This window comes from Artibeus jamaicensis, unplaced genomic scaffold, assembly GCF_021234435.1.
Source record: "Artibeus jamaicensis isolate MK-2021 breed Jamaican fruit bat unplaced genomic scaffold, CSHL_Jam_final contig_484, whole genome shotgun sequence".
Taxonomy (NCBI): domain Eukaryota; kingdom Metazoa; phylum Chordata; class Mammalia; order Chiroptera; family Phyllostomidae; genus Artibeus; species Artibeus jamaicensis.
The window spans coordinates 2,434,366-2,458,162 of NW_026521859.1; the positions used below are offsets into that span (position 1 = coordinate 2,434,366).

The 23,797-nt window shown below is 40.0% G+C and overlaps 1 protein-coding gene across 2 annotated transcripts; it reads right to left on the reverse strand.

Annotated features, from left to right (window-relative positions):
* Positions 1-805: 805 nt before the first annotated feature.
* LOC128627927 (deoxyribonuclease TATDN1-like) lies at positions 806-23,793 on the reverse strand. Of its 2 annotated transcripts, none has more exons than XR_008392220.1 (4): positions 23,630-23,793; positions 6,476-6,610; positions 4,943-5,086; positions 806-1,051 (listed from the first exon to the last, which is right to left on the reverse strand). XR_008392220.1 is itself a non-coding variant. In XM_053668355.1 (4 exons), exon 1 carries the CDS (start codon positions 8,178-8,180, stop codon positions 7,806-7,808), a length of 375 nt encoding a protein of 124 aa, XP_053524330.1. In that variant the 3' UTR covers positions 806-1,051; positions 4,943-5,086; positions 6,476-6,610; positions 7,735-7,805. The 2 variants fall into 2 exon arrangements, 1 of the variants encoding a protein (XP_053524330.1); XM_053668355.1 differs by lacking the exon at positions 23,630-23,793 and adding an exon at positions 7,735-8,180.
* Between the last annotated feature and the right edge of the window lie 4 nt (positions 23,794-23,797).

The window sequence follows — 23,797 nt, forward strand, 5'->3', positions numbered from 1 at the left end:
TTAACCTTTTTAGTATACACCCTCTGACCTCTGACCTTAGTTCCCATGCCTGAGAAATTGTGAGTGCAGCAGCCATAACTACCGTGGAGATTGGAGATCATGTGCAGAAATGCTTGCCCCTGGATGCTATTATTCATCTGGATGGAAGACAACCAGGTTGACCTAGCCTTGAAAAACAATTTTTTTCCTGCATGCTTAGTGGAACTGAATGAAACAATGAATCAGCAAGGGTCTATGGCAGTGCTGAGACATTTTAGGCCCTCAGTAATCTTAGCCTTTTTTCTCAGAGCTTCCTGCATGAGTTTCTAGACCAGGGGCCAGCACCTGATTTCAGTGAAGGATGGGAGGATAAAGAGTTTTTCTGTGCAGACTCTGTCACAACTACTCACTCATGCCACTAAAGCGCACTGGCTGCGTAAATTTGGACCAGGGTTGTACACGGACACTGCATTCCAAATAATTTTGCAACCCCATAGTAGAGTTCCTATAATTCAGCCACTAAGAAGGTCTTAAATCTTTCTGTCTCTCCTATAAGTCCTATGTACAAATGTAATTTAAGCAGTTCCCTTCTACCTTATTCTGCTTTTAATTTAGAGGAAAATCTACAATGGCTCTGGGATAGCATCTGCTTTCCTCAAATCTACCCAGCTTTACACACTTATGACTGAATTGCTGATATGTACTATCACTACTACTCACAGAATAACTCTGTTTTGTTGCATCATGGGGAAAAAAACTTATTGTAGGTGTATTTTAGCTATGAATTCAAACTGACCAGAAAAATAATCAGAGAAAGGAAAGGCTGTCTACATGCCTTATGAAATTTATATACAGGTTTTTACAAAAACAATAGAGATGACAAAGGTGTGTCACTTGACTTTCACCCTTCCAGACCCTGCACACAGCCAAGCCCGGTTACACCGAGCCTTCGCAGTGCTGGGCTGCAGGGCAGCCCCAGCTGACCCGAGGTCAGCAGCAGCCACTGACACATCCCTTCTTTTTCCTTGGTGACACAGTTCGCCATGGCTACTGGCTAGTCCTGGAGATATCGCTGCAGAAAGAAAAAACAATGTATTAAGTTTAATATAATGATAAATAAGAAGCAATGCAATCAGTCTCATGAAAACTCTACCACCTACTTGGTCAATTAAGCTCTAAAAGAATCCTTTAAGGTACTTTGCCCCCATTTCATGTTTAAAGATACCGAGGTTCAGGGAGTTTAGACATCTGCCCACATTCATTTAAATGGCAGTTAATCAAGCTGGACTTAAAACCCTGGACTTCCTAGCTCTGAATGATCGTTCTGCTTACACCTCACCAAGATGACTCCTCCAAAGACCAGGAAAATGATTATATTGTAAAGTACCTTGGAAAACCCAACTCTCTTTACCTCTTAGATTTTTCATTAAAACTGTTTTTACTCTATCATCAGCCTCAAGAAAACAAACCGTGTCTTTAATTCAATTGTGCCTAATAAGTTCTGTCTAAATAAACCTTCCAACTCCATTGTGATTACACAGGCTTTCCCAGACTTGCCTAAAAATCTACCCTCCTTTTAAATTTCTTTTCCCTCTGATAAGTTGGCCAAATTCCTGAGGATATGGACATAAATATACATTTAGAGTAATATTCAATTTACATATTAGAAATTGCCAATGTCAGCGAGTAAATATTGCCAGACTGTTACATAAAGTATTCAAAGTCTACATTACATTTACATCTATTCACTTTTATTATACTTTTAGCAGCTCTGAACAGCTGCAGTTTATGGTTAGGAGAGATGGGACAGAGAGTTAAGATCCATTTAAATCTCAGTCTTGGATTGTATGTGTGTTCCCTGGTGTGGCATCATTTCTTCCTCCAGAATGTGATGCGCTTTACCAGTGGCTCTCTTACCTTTCTGGCCATGGAAGAAGCGCAAAAACACCTACATATGTTCAGGGGGGTTACATTGCTAGTGACCACAGGGAACCCAAGAGGGATCTCAAAAATAAGAAAAGAGAGGACTTCCGCCAAGATGGAGAAGTAGGTGGAGGGTCCACCTCACCTCTGTGCACAACCAAATCTAAGAACAACTATTTTTAACAGCAGTCACAACCAAGCTACACGGAAAATCAACAATACGGAGTCCAAAGGACAACTAGATACTCGGCTGGAACGGTACAAGGAGCGAGACCAGAAGCGGAGCAGGTTAGCAAGAAAAAATTCCCGGGGCGGTGCGCGGCGCGCGCAGGCGGCAACCGAGGGCTGATCGCCAGCGAGCTGGCTGCGGAGCGCATAGGGAAGAGGCGCGGTGGGTCGGTCGGTCGCGCGCAGTTACGTGCGGAGAAACCAGTGAGAAGGGAAACCCGAGCGCGGTGCAGCAGGCTCGCAAAATTAGGATCGGATAAGCAAGCCCGAGGCGTTTGTGTGAGTGACTGGATGCTCTGGGCTAGCGGAGAGGAACGCCATCGCTCCCTCTCTGACCCCGCCCCCCACACACAGCGTCACAAACCAGCGACCTGGGTCGCCCCGTCCTGGTAAACAACTAAGGCTTCGCTCCGCTCACTTAACAGCGCGAACAGACCAAAAATGGCTCTAGAACAACTCAGAGCCCCAGAACCGATAGACCTAAGTGATGAAGAAATAGCCAGTCTTTCAGATGCACAGTTCAAAACACTGGTTATAAAGATCCTTACAGAACTGGTGGATTTTAGTCACAAATTAGAGAAACATATGGAAGCTAAATTAATTGAAATGAATGCTGATACAAAAGATACCAATAGTAATGGAAAGAAAATTGGGACTCAAATCAAGGGAGAGGACCAGACAGAAGAAAAAAATGATAAAACAGAAAGGAATGAAGAAATAAGAATTCAGAAAAATGAGGAGAAGATTAGGAACCTCCAGGACATCTTTAAACGTTCCAACATCCGAATTATAGGGGTACCAGAAGGGGGAAAGGCACAACCACCAGTTGAAAAATTATTTGAACAAATAATAAAGGAGAATTTCCCCAAGCTGGCAAAGGAAATAGACTTCCGGGAAATCCAGGAGGCTCAGAGAGTCCCAAAGAAGTTGGACCCAAGAAGGAACACACCAAGGCACATTATAATTACATTAGCCAAGATTAAAATGAAGGAGAGAATCCTAGAAGCAGCAAGAGCTAAGGGGACAGTCACCTACAAAGGAGTTCCCATCAGACTGTCAGCTGATTTCTCAAAAGAGACCTTACAGGCAAGAAGGGGCTGGACAGAGGTATTCCAAGTCATGAAAACCAAAAATCTACAACCAAGATTGCTCTACCCAGCAAAACTTTCATTTAGAATGGAAGGACAGATAAAGTGCTTCTCAGATAAGACCAAATTCAAGGAGTTCATCATCACCAAGCCCTTACTATATGAAATGTTAAAGGGACTTACCTAAGAAAAAGAAGATAAAAAAGATGAACAGTGAAAGGACAGCAAACTCACAGTTATTAAGAACCACACCTAAAACAAAAGCAAACTAAGAGGATAGCTAGATCAGGAGCAGAACCATAGAAATGAAGATCACATGGAGGATTAGCAATAGGGGAGTGGGAGGAGGGGAAGGGGGGAGAAGGTACAGAAAATAAGTAGTACAGACAGTAGATAGAAAATAGATAGGGGGGAGGGGTAAGAATAGTAGGGGAAATACAGAATCTAAAGAATTTGAGACACATGTTCATGAACTAAAGGGGGAAATGGTGGGGGAGGGGTATGCAGGGTGGAGGGGAGGGGAGGGGGGAATAGAGCAAATGTAATGGCATAATCAATAAAAAATAATTTAAAAAAAAAAAAAAATAAATAAATCTCAGTCTTGGCTGTACATTGGAATCACCTGGGAGCTTTTAAAATACTGTCTGGGTCACACACCTGGGGATTCGGACATGCTTGGTATGGGTCGGAGTCACGGCACCATCAGGCTTCCCAGGTGATTCTAAAGAGCAGCCAGGCAAAATAAAAAAGAAACAAAAACTCCATAGAGTGTACACCACCAAGAGTGAACCCTGGTGCAAACTATGGATTCTGGTGATTACATGTCAATGTCGGTTCCTCAGTCGCAACAGTGTACCAGTCTGTTGGGGAATATTGACAATGGGGGAGGATAGGGATGTGGGGGGAGGGGAGATGCGGGCAATCTCTATACCTCACTCTTAATTTTGCTTTGAATGTAAAGCTGCTCTAGGAAATGAAAGTCTTTAGTGATAAAAATAAAGCATATAAAATAAATAAATAAATATTAGGGAAAAACATGTCTTCTTTAATTTGGTAATAAGAAAAGTAAATAAATGGAATGTCATTAGGAAAATGCTCAGTCAAGATAATGTTAATTTAAACAGTTCTTATAATTTTAAAAAAGACATGGATTCACACTTTATAAAGGGGGCACCTACTATGTGCCAGATCTTTACACCTTCTGTCTTATGTAACCAAAATCATACTTAAAAGAAACTATAGAGCTTTAACTGTATATACTGGAAAATAAGAAAAACTGAAAATAAGTTAATCCAGCCCCAAAATTCAAGAAACTAACAAAAAAACAAACAAACAATAAAATCAAAGAAAGAAGATAATGAAGGAAGGAAAAAACAATAAAGGCAGAAACAAACCAAATGGGAAATTGAAAGAAAAAGTTAAGATCACTTAACAATCAAATGTTGAAAAAAGAAACAAAATAGACAAACCTAACCTGGCAAAGAATCTAAACAACAACAAAAAAGGAGACATAATGTAGAAACAGCATTGGGAATAGAAAAGAGGCTAGCTTCGGGAGTAAAACAATTACAAGAGCATGCTGCGGTTGTTGACTTAAAAAACGATATAATTTTGAAGATAGGTTTCTAGCAAAACATAATAAAGATTGGTTCAAAACATTCTCAGAACACCTGGCTAGAGAACGCTAGTCTTCAGCAGAGAAAACAAGGTAGTTCACCATTTACCTCCAGCAAAATGAAACGTGTTCTCTCCCTCTTTCCCTTTTAGGAAGGAGACTCCTCAAAGTCCCACATCAAACACCCACTGCTGTTTCATTGGTCAGAACTTAGTCACGTGGCCAAGGAATCTTGGAAAAAGTAATCTTTCAGCTGGAAAGGAGAAAGAAAGGGTGGAAAGGAAGAATGATGAGATATTAGGAGATGCCTAGAAATATCTATTACAACTGGCAATAATCACCTAGATAAAGTAATGGAAAACAAATCATTAAGTTTTTTTAAAAGCCACATCAATAACACCCCCAGGAGATCAGTGTCTAAAAAATACAAAAATAATAATTGAAAGATAGAATGGAGACCTAAATGAAGGCATTGAATGACTCACAGGTGTGTGCATGAAGCCCTGCTGGGCCTTTTAAATACTTGGACATAGGAGTGGGCTCCATACACACTTTCACCCCAGCCCTGCATATGTTAGGGGCACATGTGGCCGGGGCCATAGGGTGGGGATTCCTATTTTATATAAGTAGACCAAGGAAGTCCTCTTTGGTAAGGTGACTGAGCAGACAGCTGAAGGAATGAAAGAGTGGTCCTTACAGGTAACAAAATAAACAAGTAAGTTACTCGGCTTTAAAGTAATGCAAAGTAAAATGCAAATCAGCCTGTCTAAACTCAAACCATATGCACATTTCTTTAACTGAGAGCCAGCCACATGAGAAATGTGTTTTTTAAAATGTTTTTGAAAATTATGTTGATTGTACTCTAGTCAGCCTTTTAAATGGAACAATAAGCCAGCCACCTCTGCATCACCTGTGCTGGAAGAGTGACTCCAGCCGAGGCCTGAAATGGAACGGCTGAGTGTGCAGTGAGGTCAGCGGCTATGTGTGGTGTGAAGGCCAGCGGGCTTCGTGATGCTGAACTATAATTGGGTGGTATAAATGCCAGCAAGTGAGACTGGCAGCCAAAGAAGGGACCAAACTGAACTCAATAATCTCAGCAACAGAAGTTATGTTAGCATTTCTGTTCATTGGTGAGAAGCACAGGGTTCCTTATCAAACACATAAACCTCAAGCAAAATGGTTTTGGCATATTGCATGCGTTTATTATTTTAAAAAATACACTCAGTTAATCATACTGTGTGATTAACATTATGTAGAAGAAGCTATGTAAATATAAAAAGAATGAAAACATATAAATAAAATGATTACAGTGGTTCTTGGTTGTTGGTGTCAGTTTTTCTGCATTTCTACTGAGTACTTACTAGTTTCATAGCTGAAAAAAGAAACTTTAAAATGCATTTTGTCAGATCAAAACTTGATAGCTTTATAAAAAATCAATTAAATTATTAGACCTTATAAGCTGGATAACTAGGAGATAAATATACTTAAGTCAGTAGCTGTTTTATGTTGTTGGTAATCTATTAGAATGATGATTTGAAAAGATATGTACATATTACTCAGGAATAAACTTAACAAGAGATGTACAAGATTCATGTCTGTGATAAAGATATAAAATATATATCAATAAATGAAGAGATAATACCTTGTTTCTACTCGGAACACTCAATACTATAAAAATGTCAACTCTTCCAACATTAGTGAACCATTAAAATGAAATTTCAGTGAAAATTCCAGTGAGAATTTGCTCTAGAACATGACATGAGAATTCCAAATCCATCTGGAAAAAAAGTAGAGAAGAAATTTGTTTCAAAAAAGAAGAAAAACTAAACAATGAGGAAATACTTGTCTTTCTAGAATTTCAGTAAAACTGCAGCTATCGTAACAGCTTTAGACAGTTACAGAAGAAAAGAAAGAGTAAAGGAGACCAGGCTGTGTAACTGACTATATAATAAAGGAGGCATTCCAAATCCCGGAATAACAATGCCTGTCCAATAAATAGTGCTGAGAATGGTATTTGGAAATAAAAGAAAAAAACATAAGAACTTCAACTAATACATAAAATACATACTTTGCATATGGACTAATGGTCATATGGATTAATGAATGACAAATCTATATAAGCATTAGGTAGAAAAACCAGGGATATATTTTATAACCTTGCAATAAGGAAGTCTTTCTAATATATGAAGTAAAATTCAAAAATTGTGAACAAGTATTGCCAGAGCGAACTCTATAAAAATTATAGACTTCTGTGAAATAAATTGAAAAATATAAAACAAATAGAAAAAATGAACAATAGACTGGAAAGAAAAGATTTGTAGCATAGATAATTGATGAAAGATTAATACATAAAGATAAGCAACCAAAAGTGGCAAAGGATATAGACAGGCAGTCCATAAAGGAAGGAATACAGCCCTGGCTGGTGTAGCTCAGTGGACTGAGTGCAGGCTGCGAACCAAAGGGTCAGGTCACAGGTTCGATTCCCAGTCAGGGCACATGCCTGGGTTGCAGGCCAGGTCTCCAGTGGGGGCCATACAAGAGGCAACCACACATTGACGTTTCTCTCTCTCTCTTTCTCCCTCCCTTCCCTTCTCTAAAAATCAATAAATAAAAATCTTTTTAAAATGATTTTTTAAAAAAGAAGGAATACTTATGTCTCACTAACAGGTGGATCAGTAATTTTCGTGCATTCGTCATGACATGCAAACTATAATATCGGTGAGAGCCAGTTTGTATACATTGGATGGGTGAATACCAAAAAGATTGATAATGTGCAATAGTTGCAAGGTGTGTGAGAAAGAAATATTTTTTATGGACAACCCCCAGGGAATTCCTTTATTGAAACTTTCACTAAGTTTTACCATGAAATTTTACATACATGATGGAAAATGGAACACATACCAATTAAATGTCAGGAAAAATATACTTTAATGGTATTGTTATACAGTGTGTTGGCTAATTCCAGTGGATCCTCATCTCTCCAGTATTTGAACTATACAGCAGGGTTCATTTCTGTCTTTCAAACAGGGTCCATTTTCCCATTTCTTTTTGGTAGAAAATAAAGTTTTTACATATTTTGAACCAGCATGTGTACTTTTGACTCCACACCAAGGTGCGTCAGCCCCAACCATTAATTTGTCTGTAGGTATTGACTTCAAAACTTCCAAATTAGCCTCAGTTTTCAGTGAGCAGCCATTAAATCCTACAAGGAGATCCAAGTCAATCAAAGCAGCTGCTGCTTCCTTGGTACCACCAAATGAATGCACAACTCCACCCACACTCCCATCTCTACTTCTCTTCATTATATCCCAAAATTCAGCCTGTGCCTTTCGACAGCAAGGAAACATTGGTTATTTTGTCTATTCTGACAGTTCAAATTGTTTTTCAAAATATTTGAGCTGGGTATCTTTGGGACAAAACTATAGTTGGTCACAATCAAGGCCGCATTCCCCTATTGCTGCAACTTTCCTCTTGTTGTTTCCAGCAAGATTTAGCAATTCCGTGAAGTAAAGATGGGGGTTATTCTTTCAAAGTCATCACACCTTGTAGGATGACATCCAACTGTACTGAAACCATATCATTTGTCTGTGCCAAATGCAGTGCATCTTCACCGTCTTGTAGATTTCCACCTGTAATCGTAAACTTTTTAACACCAATTTAGACAGCTTTCTGTATGACACCTTGAAAGTCATCCTGATGTTTTGAGCCCCCCTATAAATTCCTCTGAACATAGGATCTGTCAAGTTGATACCAGTATCTGTCTCTAAAATATAAGATGCAATAAGAAGTGCTTATGGCTTTTAAGTGGAGGAGTAAGATTTGCATTCTGGACATCTCATTCTGGAGTCTTTGTGGAGGTGAGAATTTGAAGGGAGAAACTGGAGTCAGGATATCTCCTTTGGAAATAGGCAAGAGCTCACATCCATGAACTGGAAGCAACTCATGACTGCGGTGCCAGTCCCTCCTCGAGAAAGAAACATTTTTAAATGTGATGCTAGAAGTGTCATAATTTAGTGAGCCTTTTGGAGGGGAATTTGAGAATGGCCATTTAAATAACCTAGCAATCCCACATCTAGACATCTGTTCTACAGAGTGACTTGTGCTCACACCCATGGGACATGTACAAAATATTATTTGTAAAACTAAAAATTAGAGTTAGCTGAATGTCCACCTACGAGGGACTGGCGAAGTAAATTATGGTTTAGCCAGGCCATGGAATACAGTGCAGTGTCAACAGGACACAGTAGCCCTGTATGTGCTGACAGTGAAAGTTCATGCTACGTCATTAAGTTAGAATATTGTTGCATAGGGTGTACATGGACAGCCTGATCTGATTTTTCAAAATTCTTCATAAAATGACAAGAATGAAAGATTTTTAGCTTTTACTTTATAAACTTCTGTATTGTTTTAAATTGTATTAGTTCTATGTCTTTAAAACATTTGTTTTAGCTTAAGTATTCAAAACCAAGTATCTAGCTCTGTCCAGTGTGACTCAATTGGTTGGAGTGTTGCCCAGTAACTGAAAGGTTGCAGGTTCCTTTCTCAGTCAGGTCACATACCTAGGTTGTGGGCCAGGTCCCCAGTAGGGGATGTGCAAGACACAACCACACACTGATGTTTCTCTCCCTCTCTCCTTCCCTTCCCCCCTCTGTAAAAATAAATAAAATTTAAAAAACTCAACTTATCTTTAAAAAAAATAGAAATCCCCATTAGCACGCATACTCAGTATACATACAATATACATATTTTAACATTAAACTTTCAGCAGAAAAGGAGGCTTATTAACTATCCAGTTTCTCTTTAATAATGCATTAATGATGATACTAGAGAATTTTGTTTTGTTCTATTCAATTTTTTATTAATTTGGACTCAACTTTTACAGGAGAGAGAAATCAGACTACAGTCATTGTATGGCTTGTTTATATAAACAGTGTACTTATTACATACATTATACATTACATATACTCTGATATAAAAATGGGAATATTAAAGAAAGCAGTGCTTTCACTTTTTATGAAAATAAATCTAATCCTCATCAAATACCCCCTGAATCTCCTGTCTCCTCCTGTTTTAATGACTGTTATGTATTTTATTGTCATTGACTCTATGCCAAGGTTGCTGTTCCTTTCTTAAGGTGATGATACTTTCTTCCTCCACTGCTGTGATTTAACTAAAACTATTTATCTTTGAATATTTCCAAAAATTTAGAGATCAGTGCATGACATACACTCTGAAATTGTCTACACACACTCTGCTACCACTGGAAGACAGAAATCTGGGATTTCAACCCTATTTCATCACAGCCGCAATTTCTGTGTCTTGGGCAGGTTGCTTTACTTTGTTTATGAGTGACTTTTCAGAAATATTACAAAAAAATGATAAAGTTAGAAATCCCTAAGAATTCCTAACCTCATTTTCCAAGGTTATTCTGTAGAACACTTGTATCGTGGGTGGGATAGTCCAGTAAAAATAGATTTGCAATCAAATATATAGAAAAAAAGACTGCACATTAATCCTCCTCTGAGAGATTAGAAGTGCACAACAGTGTTTTAAAGGCTCTTCACTAAAAACAAAAAACGGTAATTAGTTTTTACTGATGAATGCATATATAAGTGACTACTGAATTTTTTATTTTTTATTTTTCTGAGTACTGAATTTTTAAAATAACGATGTTAACATTTCTTATAACAAAGGTACCACAGAACATACTTTTGGAGACACCGAGTTTTACATTTCAAAAAGTTGCTAGCTCTGGGGTCAGGGTGGGGGGAAGCAAGAAGGTCCTGGTGCTGCAGAGAATCCCTTATTGCTGCCAAACCAGAACTGCTAGGCAACTGCTTCCTGAGGAGGTTCTAGTCCAATCTTCTAATGAAAGCAGTTGCTTTTATAAATCTGCTTCTGATTTCAAAATGGTATGGCAACTAGGAAATGGACCCTGATGTGAAGTTCTTCATGGCAAACTCAGTTGCCTCCAGTGACTAGATAGAAATGAGCAAAACTATTTGGGGGTAGATGTGGGGCAAACCACGTGTGGGCAGTGGAAACTGAACAGGGAAACTGTACCCTTATATTTAAAGGGTACAGTAACATGCAGCTTCAGCTGTAGTTCCCATGTAGATACACAGCCCAGTATGGCTAGGTCGTATGTTTGTTCGTGAAAAGCTAAACACATATACTTCTACAGGAACTCCCTTATTTTAAAATATTAGGTTAATAAAATAAAAAAAACTGTAAAGTCCTAACAAAATACTTAGGTAGGCCAAATTCAGCCTGCTGGACAATAGTTTTGAGTTGTCTGGTATCGAGAAATGTGGACTAAGAGAGTTATGGATTCTTGTGCCTCATTTACATCAGTTGGCCTCCATCTAATCAATGGGTCACCTCTTACTGTGTCTGTTTTCTTGACCACTTGGGGCTCTGCTTGATTGGAATTTGTGAAAAAAGAAGAAAAAATGCATTCCACGAGGATGTGACAGGACCACCTCTGTAGAAAGAGCATGGAGTTTAGAATAAGGAACCTACAATATCTGCTTTTTTGCTCATTATATTCCTTCCAGCTGTTTTTTACTGAGTCACTGTGTTGCCTGGGAGAACTCACAGACAGCCATCAGGCTTTCAGAGCATAATTTAAGAAAATTTTCCTGTTTACAAATAATTTGTGCAACTTAAAGCTATTTTAAGACAACACAAAATTAATCTCAATTTACATAAACACAAGCTACTGTGGTTTCAAGGTTTTGTGATTTGCAGGCCTCCTTTAAAAAGAAAGTAAAAGGAGCAGGAATAAAAGTGATTGCTAAAACTTTACCAAAGAGGATCACACCTTTCCTTTCAGCTTCTGCAAATCTTCCATAATGATAGTAGCTCTTGACTATGGTGAGGCGAATGAGAACTATTTTAATGCAGTTGGAGCTCAGACCAATAACTGGGAGTGGGAAAAGGGCAAGTGTGGCAGACGACACGGAATGGGACCATCGCTTATCTAGGACAACGAGAGAAAGTGAATTTTTAGTCTTTTAATTAACTTTTTAAGGTAATTTGACAATGCAACTAATGAGAAAGATGAGAAACTAATCTTTGGAGTCTTGTTTAATCTTCTTTCAATCTTGTTTAATTCCAAAGTTAGTGTCATTAATGCAAGCAAATGGGTCATTCGGAGAGTGACACAACTCTCTTGAGCACCGCCCACTCAGCAGGCACCATGTGTGAATAGAATATTGTTAAAGGACACTGCAAGGACCTTGTCTTCCAGGATCCCACAGGCTAGAGAGGAGAAGACCACATTATTATGTGGTAAGTGCCACGAGAGACAGCTATACATACCCACAGTGTTACAGGAACATGAGTACCTAACACAGTCTGAGAGGGGGTGGGACAAGGGGAGTCCAGGAGGTCAGGAAAGGAGCCTATGAGAAGCATGCAATCGATGGATAATATGCACCATTCAAAACCTGTCTATAAAGAGAGTTATATTATTTTAATTCAGTATGATCACATGAGTCAGTCTAATTTTATTAAGTCAACCACTTTGCCAAGAAAGCAAGTCCTCCAAATAATAGGCTTCCATATTTTAGAAAGGTTGAGTTTGCCATGGTGCCACAGCAAATGAGAGTTTGTTGTCAGCTTTCCTATTTGGATTGTTCTTATTTGATACCTGACTGCAACATTTAGTGAGTATACTCTCACAATCCATTGGAGAACCGTGCTCTGGTGTTGAAAACTACATCATACTTTTTGAAGTGCTTGCAATGAACATGCTTTCTCCTTTACAAGTGTGTGTCTTATCCAAAACAGTATTGCCACCTTTAGAAGTCACAGCAGAGCATATGGCCTGCAAGTGTTCTCATACATCAAGAACCTTTTAACTATGTTGAGCACAGCTCAAGCACAATTGACAGTTCCAGATGCCATTGGCATAGGCTGTATGAATTCACTGAATTCACTGCAGTCTCCATGAAGGTTTTTACTTCATTGGTGGACTTCATTGTTTATTTTCCAAAAGTAAGAGTTTGGTGGGATCTTTGAACACATCTGTGCCATTGGGTTGGTCTTATCATAGTCAATCCTTCCTGTTTTAAATCTGTGTGTTTGAATAATAAAATATGTGCCTTTGCTTGAAAAGCCAATGCTTCTGGCCTATCATCTGAAAATTCTTGGCATGGGGACTCTCCTAGCTCTGCACATCCCATTTGTTTTGTGGAGTCACTAACAGTTCCCCCCACAGGCAAAGATTACTACTCCCACAGTAAAGATGGGAACAACATTTGTCCCCTGTGACCGATCCCTGAGCCTGTCCTTCTGAGTGAAGACAAAGAGATAATACTGGCATGACCCAGATGTCAGCTGAGGTCTCCAAGCCTTTTTGGATATTTAAAGAAACAGGCTTGACCTTTCTAAGTCACAGCCGTTGGAAAGTTCAATGCCCTAACGAAGATTTCAGGGAATTGCCCAGGGCCTTAGGTCATACCTGTCACCTCTGACTCCAAGTTACTGTTTTGTTGAACTTTCTCTCACAGCCCATCTCTGTAGCTCTCCTGTCATCTCTGCTCTGTGCCAACCTGGGTGGCTTCATCGATTTCCACTCATAACACCTGTGTAGGGCATTTACATGCAGCAGACTTGACTGAAAATTTGTGCTGTTAGAGGATTTACAGTGCAGAAATGTACACAGGTGAAAATGAATCATTAGGAACCGATGTTGTTAGGAACCGGTGGTTGTCCAACCACCCAGCCATCAGAAATTCCTCACTAGCTCCTCTTTTCCCACAGGCTACAGTTTTGTATCATGTAGGGAAGCCCTCTGTCTCCCTCAGGAACTCCACCATGTCCATGCTTCCCTCCAGGCTGCCTCCTCTTAACTTAGCTTCTCTCCCTCAGTTCCTCTCATTTTGCTATGGAGAAGAGCTGAGCTCCTGAGCTAGTCAGCTGAGTAACTAAATAGGGAAGGAACCTATTGAAAGAATACTGGTGGCTCACAGAATCATTGGTAAGTGACCAAAGAAACACTCCAGGGGAACTTCGGTCAAGATGGTGGCATAGATAAGCATGGCTCACCTCCTTGCACAACCACATCAAAATTTCAATTAAAATATAGAAACCATCAGAAACAGAGTTAAATGGAAGTCTGAAAAATACAAAATTAAAGAAGCCACATCCATCCAGATTAGTAGAAGGGGAGGAGCTGCAGAATAGGCTGACCCATATCCATGTGTGCTGGATAAAAAAATTGGGAGGGATATCTCAGGAGTGAGGAGTCCCAGCGCCACACCAGGCTCCACAGCCCAGGGTTCCAGTGCCAGGAAGATAAGTCCCTACAACTTCTGGCTGCAAGAACCAGTGGGAATTAAATCAATGGAAGAAATTCCTGGAGTCCCAAGCAGTTCCTCTTAAAGAACCCACATATGGACTTACACAGACTCATTCCCTCTGAGCTCCAGCACCAGGGAAGTAGCTTGAAAGGCACCAGTGGAGGAACTGAACTGTCTGGCATCAAGGTGAGAGGAGGGGAACAGCTTTCTCCCAAACAGAAAGGCAGGCAGAGTCCATTGTCCTTTTTCTGAACCCTCCCCCCATACAGCCACAGAGCTGGCAGGTAGGTGCCATATCTGTAACTCCATCAGCCTGACTTACACTGTTTGCCCTACTCTGGAGATCCCTTGAGGATCTGTCCCACCCAACGTACATCTGTTAACAGTGGAATTTCCATATAAATGTCTGGTCTTGGCTCATACTTTACAACTTCCTAAATCTTTTCAAACAAGCAACAGCCAGCCTCAATGATCCCCCAGCCCCTGTACTTCTTGCTAAATGGTCCCAAGCATGGCACTAGCAGCAGTCAGCCTAGATTCACAGCTTGGCTTCACCTGAAAATCTCTGTGCCCAGCACAAGTAGTAGCCACTTCATATGGCTTTGTAGCTCAGGCAGGTGGGTTGGGGGAAAACACAAATAGGGGCTGACCTTGACCTGCACCACCTGGGAAACCCCAGGGCCTGTGTACCTAGTGGACAGCTACAGACCACATCAGTGCACCACCACCCTGCCCACGCATAGCTGATCCTCCATGAAGATCAGACATTGGTGGTTAGTGGTCACAGCCAGTCCTTGCAAGTGACTGGCTTGGGTAAATCCCTCCCATTACCTGCCAAGAGCAACCAAAGCTCAACTAAAAGAGGAGGGTGTACTCAGTCCACACAAAGGCACACCTTAAGTATCCAGCTTGGGTGATCAGAAAAGTTGTGCCACTGGACCCTACAGGATACCTACTATGTTAGACCACACTACCAAGACAGAGAGTCATAGCAGCTCTTTTGTTTGAAGAAACAAACACAATGAGAAAACAAAGAAACATAGCCCAAGTGAGAGAACATGTCAAAACTCCAGAAAAAGAACTAAACTAAAAGGAAATAAGCAATCTATCAGATGCAAAATTCAAAACACTGGTTATAAGGATGCTCAAGGAACTTAGCGAGAATCTCATCAGAATAAAAAAGATCCAGTGAGAAACAAAAGATTCACTGATTGAAATAAAATACAACTTACAGGGAAATAATAGTAGAGTTGATGAAGCCAAGAATCAAGTCAATAATTTGGAACATAAGGAAGCAAAAGCAACCAATCAGAACAACAAGAAGAAAAAAGAATCCAAAAAAGATGAGGATAGTGTGAGAAGACTCTGTAAGGAACAACTTCAAGCATTTCAACATTCATATCATAGTGGTGCCAGAAGGAGAAGAGAAAGAACAAGTAATTGGAAATCTATTTGAAAAAATAATGAAAGAAAACTTTCCTAATTTGGTGAAGGAAATAGACATGCAAGAGTCCCAAACAAGTTGGACCCAAAGAGGACCACACCAAGACACATCATAATTAAAACGCCAAAGTGTAAAGATAAAGAGAGAATCTTAAAAGCAGCAAGAGAAAAACAGTTAGTTACCTGCAGGAAGGTTCCCATAAGACTGTCTTCTGATTTTGCAAAAGAAACTTTGCAGGCTAGGAGTGATTGGTAAGAAATATTCAAAGTCATGAAGAGCAGAGACCTATGGCCAGGATTTCTCTACCCAACAAAGCTCTCATTTAAAATCAAAGGGCAGACAGCCTCCCAGATTTTAAAAAATAACACTAAAGGAACCCATCATCACCAAACCATTATTGCTTGAAATGTTAAAGGGACTTAATGTAAGAAAAAAAGAAGACCAAACTATGAACAATAAAATGTCAATAAATAAATTGAATCTATAAAACAAACCAAGCAAACAAGAAGAACTGAGACAGAATCATGTATATGGAGAACATTTTGATGGTTGCTAGATGGGAGAGGGTCTTTGGGGGGAAAGAGTGAAGAGGTGAGGGGATTAAGAAGTGCAAATAGGTAGTCACAGAATAGCCATGGGATGTAAAATACAGTATATGAAATGGAGCAGCCAAAGAACTTATATGCATGACCCATGGACATGAACAACGGTGTGGGGTTGTGTGAGGGAGTGGGGTGCTGGGTGGAGGGGGGCCAAGGGGGAAAAATCAGGACAACTGTAATAGCATAACCAATAAAATATAATTTAAAAAATTTTAAAAACACTCTAGAAAAAGGACAGGAGTGAGAGAAATGCACCTATAATTTAGTTGATTAGCATGCCTGAAGAATCCATACCTCAAAATTAAAAGAAGTCTTTGAGAACAAAGAGGTATAGTCATACTAAGAATACTTTTATAAAATTCCCCTTGCACAAACAACAAAAACTCTATTCATCATTTAGCAACTTTTTATATTAACTAATCAATTAATTAACCAATCATGGAGCCAAACATTGTGGGACTATAGCTATGAACAAATCAGACAAAGTCACTGCCTTCATGCAACTTAAATAGTTAAGAGCACAGATTCTGGGTCCTAACAATTTGTGTACAATTTTTGGATCTATCCCTTAGGACCAGCATGTGCTCTAGAATAAGTTAAAACTGCTTCAGTTTTCTTATCTGTAAAACAGAAATCCTATCTGATAAATATGTTATAAGGATTATATTAGTGTATACAGAGCAGCCAGGGCAGAGAGGACTCCTGGCAAGGTGGTGGTTAGAAGACCTGGGTGAGAGAGGTAGCAACTGGCAGACCTGGTGGTCCTACATTTGGATGCAGATAAACAGGGAGGAATAACTGAGGAGCAACCCAAGTTTCCAGCATGAGGAAATAAAGCCTCAAAACCTCTGACTAAAAAATCCTGTGGGGGTTGTGGAAGCAGGAGATACTCCCAGCCTCATAGGAGAGTCATCCATTGGAGAGACCTACAGGGTCCTAGCATGTACACAAACCCACCCACCAAGGAATCAGCACCAGAAAGACACAATTTTTTGTGGATAGTGGAGAACGTGACTAAAAGCCAGCTGAGAGCACAGCAAGTAGCACTGTTCCCTTTTGGACCCTTCCCCCACATACAGCGTCACAACCCAGTGACATGGGTTGCCCCACCCTGGGGAATACTTAAGCCTCCACCCCTTCATGTGTAACAGGTGTGCTGAGACAAAAATATGGCCCAAACAAAAGAACAGATCAAAGCTCCAGGAAAAGTACAAGTAAGCAATGAAGAGATAGCCAACTTATCAGATGCAGAGTTCAAAACACTGGTAATTGGGATGCTCACAGAAATGGTTGAGTATAGCCACAAAATAGAGGAAGAAGTGAAGGTTATGCAAAGTGAAATAAAAGAAAATTCACAGGGAACCAACAGTGTTGGGAAGGAAACTGGGACTCAAATCAATGATTTGGATAAGAAGAAAGAAATAAACATTCAACTGGAACAGAGTGAAGAAACAAGAATTCAGGAAAATGAGGAGAATCTTAGTAACCTCCAGGACAACTTTAAATGTTCTAACATTGGAATCATAGCAGTGCCAAAAGCAGGAGAGGAGGACCAAGAAATTAAAAACTTATTTGAAAACATAATGAAGGAGAACTTCCCCATGTGGCAAAGGAAATAGACTTTCAGGAAGTCCAGAAAGCTCAGAATCCCAAAGAAGTTGGGCCCAGGGAGGAACACACCAAGGCACATCATAACTATATTAGCCAAGATCAAAGATAAGGAAGGAATTTAAGAAGCAGCAAGAGAAAAAGAGGCAGTTACCTACCTACCAAGGATTTTCCACAAGACTATCAGTGTATTTCTCAAAAGAAACCTTACAGGCAAGAAGGGGCTGGAAAGAAGTATTCCAAGTCATGAAAGGCAAGGACCTACATCCAAGATGACTCTATCCAGGAAAGCTATCATTCAGAAAGGAAGGCCAGATAAGGTGTTTCTCAGGTAAGATAAAGTTAAAGGAGTTCATCACCATCAAGCCCTTATTTTTTTAAGATTATATTTTTATCTATTAATTTTTTTAGAGAGAAGGAAAGAGAAAGAAAGGGAGAGAAACATCAGTGTACGGTTGCCCCTCACGTGCCCCCAACTGGGGACCTGGCCCAAAACCCAGGCACGTGCCCTGACTGGGAATTGAACTGGCAACTCTATGGTTCACAGGTGTGAGCTCAATCCACTGACCTACTCTAGCAAGGGGAAGGCCTTATTATATGAAATGTTAAAGGGACTTACCTAAGAGAAAGAAGAAGATAAAAAACCATGAACAGTAAAATGACAACAAACTCACAAATATCAACAACTGAACCTAAAAAAACAAAAACTAAAATAAATTAAGCAAACAACTACAACGGGAACAGAACCGCAGAAATGGAGATCACATGGAGGGTTATCAGTGGGGAGGGGGAGGAGGAGGAGGGAGAATGGGGAAAAAGGTACAGGGAATAAGAAGCATAATTGGTAGGAACAAAACAGACAGGAGGAGGTTAAGAATAGTATAGGAAATGTAGAAGCCAAAGAACTTATATGTATGACCCATGGACATGAACTAAGGGAAGAGAATGCAGGTGGGAGGGGGTTGGAGGGTGGAGGGGAATAAAGAGGGGAAATGGGATAACTGTAATAACATAATCAATAAAATATTTTTTTAAAAAGGAAGAAAAAAGCTCATAGAAGGGTATTATATAAGTTACCTATTGTTGCATAACTTAGCAGCTCAAAACAACATACACTTATTATCTCACAGTTTCTATGGGTCAGGCATCCAGGCAGAGCTTCACCAGGTCCTGTGCTTTAGGTTCTTTCACAAGGCTGCAATCAAGATGCTGGCTAGGGCTGACATCTTATCTGAAGGCTCATATGAGGGAGGATCCATTTGCAAGTTCATGCAGTGGTAGTTAGAAGGCTTCATATCTTTGGGGCATTTTGGATTAAGGGCTTCATTTTTCTAGCTGACTGTCCCTTGCCTGGGCATCTCCAGCATGGCACTGGGCTTCAGCAAAGTCAACAAAGAAGAAAGTCTGCTATGAAGATGGAAGTCAGAATCTTCTGTAATTTAACTCAGAAATCACTTCTCCTCAACTTTGAAATATTCCATTGTTGAGAAACAAGTTACTGCCTATGAGGAGATTATATAAGGCTATTAATCTCAGAAAGCAAAGATCATTTGGGGTCATCTTAGAAGCTACCTACCACAGGGACCTGGCACAGAGTAAGTACCAATACATGGTAGCTTGTGTTATTTATGTCACTTATCGTCCAATGAGGAGTTGTTGAATGTACCATGGAAAGGGACACAGAAGGCACTCTGGAAGCACAGAACCTGGGATGAAAATTCAAGCAAGGACTTCTTGAGTAAGTGATATGTAACCTAAGATTCAAAAGATGAGTGAGGAATCGTTAAGCAAAATGAGGGAAAACACTACTCAGGTAAATGGAAGAGCAAGCATGAAGACCTTAAGGCAGAACAGTGAGGCCAGTATATTTGAAGCACTTGGAGAGAACTGGTTATGCTAGAACATGAAGAGATCATGCATAGACAAGGATAAGGTTGCTGAAAGTCACTGTAAGCCAGGCAAGGTTTGGGGATCTTATCCCAAGGAAATGGAAAGCTTTTGAATTTTCTGCAGGGGAGTTACATGATCCCATTTAAAAATATCAGTCTGGTTATACTGTGTGGAAAATGGATGGCAGACAGGTAAAAGTGGACACAGGAAGACCATTTAGGATGATTTCACACTGGTCCTGGTGAGAGACGGTGATGCCTGGGGCCAGAATGAGAGCAGTGGGACAGAAACCACAAATACATAATGACAGGATATGGTGATTAAGCAGATGTGGACACGGGAGTACAGGGTAGTGAGGAAGAGGTAAATGATGGCCCCAGACTTACCCTTTAAAAAACTGGGTAACTGATGGTTTATTTATTATCAAGGGATTGTTGTGGGAAGAACATGTTGTGAGGGAAAGGATGACTTTAATCTTGGAAATAATGAGTTTAAGGAGCCTGTGAGACATTTAAGAGTGTATGAGTTCATCTGCCAGATGCAGTGCTGAGGACAGAAGAGAGTTTAGGACAGCTCTGAAGCATTTACTATTCAAGAGTTGGCTAGAAGGCTTTCCTCTAGGAAAAGAGAATGAGAGGACACAACCAGGACATTTGGAGAAAAGTCAAAACCAATGGGAAAAGAGCATTTTTAGTAGGAGTGATTGGTCAGCTGTGTGGAACACTTCTGAAAGGTCAAGCACTGGCACATGTTCAGAAAAAAAAAAAACCTAGTGACTCTAGGTTATTTATGACTTTGGTCAACCCACTTTGCTAAAAGGGCAAAAAGGGAAGCCTGGTTGGGTTAAGCTGAAGGGGAAATGGGAAGCAACAGGACAGAGGCAGCAAGAGTAGATACATATAACCCATCTGAGAAGTTTGGCTACGAAGAAGTGGCAAGAATATGACATGCACTAAATCAAAACTTTTGTTTGTTGTATTTGTAGAGATTTTGAGTACCATCAGTGGTGGAATTTGACTGGCAGATATGGAGGGGTAGACACAGGCGAGTGGGGAGAACTGATAAAGAAAGGTTGTTTCTGTAATTAAAAGCACCGGTAGAAGGGCTGGGTTTAGAAGGAGGGCTGTTCCATTTTAACAGCTCAAAGAAGAAAGGTTGAAGGCTTCTTCCAGGTAAATTTGAAGATTCATTGTTGGAATATTGAGTACATTCTGATAGAATGGCTCCTAATGCCTTTTTAACAAACCAATTTCCTTCAAATGTTTAGTAGCCAAGCACTCTAAATTCAAGCACTCTAAGTGTGGATTTTAGACCAGCAATGCCAACATTACCTGCAAGTTTAGAAAATCAGATCTTAGACCCCCTCCAGACATACCTCATCGGAATCAATTTTAAACAAGATCCAGAGGTAATTCCTGTGTACACCGAAGTTTGAGAAGCAGTATTCTAATTGACTTCCTCCTCATGGTTGTATAAACTGAGAAACTGCTAGGTTATCAGAGCTATCATCTATAGCAGATGGGTGTACTTTGAGGACCATGGGTTATTGTCCAACTGTTCTTTCAGCTATAGAAATTTTTGGAAAAGACACTTGTTTTTGCTAGAGAATCCAGGTGAATTCCTATAAGAAACAACTAGAATAAGCAAAAAGCAAAATATCACAATATTTTCCATCTTCGTATTTTACAGTGTTGTCAGTATTATTTTTTATTCAACAAATATTTATTGAGTACCTACTATATGCTAGGCATTCTCCTGGTTCTGGGGTTTCAGTCATTAACAAGAAGTTCCTGCCCTCAGGACCTCATTTCTCTTATTTAGCTCACTTTTCTGTCTTCCGCATAATACTTCTTGGTATAATCCTCAACTCTCTTGTTCTCTAACTTTATGTTATTCAGTAGTCATCATTTATTCATTCATTTACTTGTCCAGTTAATAAACAATTATTTACCATCTACTATGTGCCAGGCAGTATTTTAGGCATTTGGGATTCATCGGTGATCAAAATAGATAAAGATCCCTGTCCTCATGGAGCTGATATTTGAGCTGATCTGTGGCAGAGGGTAGGAGGATGTTGCTGAAGGAGAGATGGGCACTAACAATAAAAACAAATAAATTGACCACCTTGCAAACCCCTTCTCCAGTTAAATCCCGCTCTCTGGTTTCTCTGCAGCTGAGTTTGGCTTAAGAGAAACATACAAGCATGCTGACAGCTCTCAGATCAGCAGTCACGGCCGTTATCCTCAAGTGGACCTCCTATCCTGCCTGGTAATTCAGGCCATGTTCTCCCTCATTCTTACAGCCAATTTGATACTTTCTCCTCCTCAAACCATTGATAGTGCCTACTGGACCCTAGATTTTTCTAATAACTCATCTAATATTTTACATCTTTTTATGAAACTTTAAATTTTGCTGAGGTTATACTCCCCGAATTCCAGAACATGCTTTCTAAAATGTCAGTCTCATGGAACACTTTTAAAAACATAAACTTTAACGAGTAGGCCCCCATTGCTTTAAGGATAAGAATCAAATTTCTTACTATACATCGCAGCCTATTGTCCAGGCTCCTTTTCCACCCATGTTTCATGCCCCCTGTATTTCCAGCATATCGACTAGAGCAGTAGTTGAATGCTTCCATAGGGGAGCTACTCTGTTACTGTGTTTTTGATTGAAGTATTTCTTAGATTTCCCATTTTGCCATTTATTCTTCCAATTGTGTTCATAACATTGCCTCAAATAATATTTTATTGAAAGGAGTTCTCAGTGTTGTTCCAGTAAAACTGAAATTAATAATCTTGAACCCTTGAAGGCATTAGCTTTATATAAATCATGTCATTAAAAACTCCTGATTTACTTCTGACACATTCTGGGTTGGAGATCTATGGGTAGAAGCAAAGAATTAAAAAAATTTTTTCCCTTCTAAAAAGCTGGTTGTAATTCAAATAGAAGTGGTAACTAAGATGCTAGCTGATGAATTGAGAGGTATCAGGAGAACTAGAAGCCAATACATAGATTCTTAGAGTTGGAGAAATATCAGAGATGATCCAGTGTAACTGTCCAGGCCAGAGCGAAAGTCCCTTTTATGTCACCTGAGCCCCATAGCTTCTTTTACTTCCATCACTGGCTCCTTTTCATCATTAGAACCCACTTGTCATCAGGGTTTTCCTTCCTTATTTTTAAATTAGTTCCCTGGAATTTCTACCCATTGGGCTAAATTTTTGACACGTTAAGATACAAAAATGTAAAATGAATCACCTTGCTGCACTATAGCTTCCAAAATACTAGAACCCAGGAGTCCCATGTGCCCTAATTCCTCTCTTAGTCCTGCCTTTCTGCAGGCGGTCCCAATACGTACGGCTCCGAAGTTCTCTTCATTCCAGCCACCCCCTTCAGGGTGCAGGGTAAGTTCTCAGTGCGCCAAGCCATCAAAGCAATGCTTAGCATGTGATCTGGCTAATGAAGAATAACCAGAACATTTATTTTCCATGATCTATGTTTCTATTATTGCAGCCTAATATCAGGTTGACTTGTTTAGCAGCCATTTTGCACTCTTGGTGCCTATCAAAAGCTTGTGGTAAATTATAATCCTCTGAATTTTTTTTCACATGAGTGTTGCCGAAATAGGTAGTATCCCAGCCTGCGTGTGTACTAGAGTATGTATTAATCCTAGACCTCCCTATGAATCACTGGATAATCAAGGACTGGTCGTGAACTTCACTCTGCTGAACTAGACGTTGACTCTAATAATGCTAGTGTCATATGTGAGGTTCCATAGAAAGCACCTTGTCCTCCTAAACATGTGCTCTTCTATTTATAAACTCAGCCTCCCCAAAGGGCCTGGGGACCAGGCTCTTTACCTTTCTAGAGGCTAATTTTTAGCCACAACCTTTCCTTCCCCTTACCAAGTACGTACACTCTAATCCCCACTCCCAACAAACACCTACCTATTCATTTTATTTCCTCACACCCAGGTTGATTGAGCTCTTGATGAAATAACCACCACAACAACAAAAAACAAGGCAGGTCAAGAAACCCAACCCCTCTTCTCCAACCAGAGCTCCTCCTTCTGCCCTGGGGTGTCCTGGAATTGAAGGCCAAAGAGGGAGAGGAGG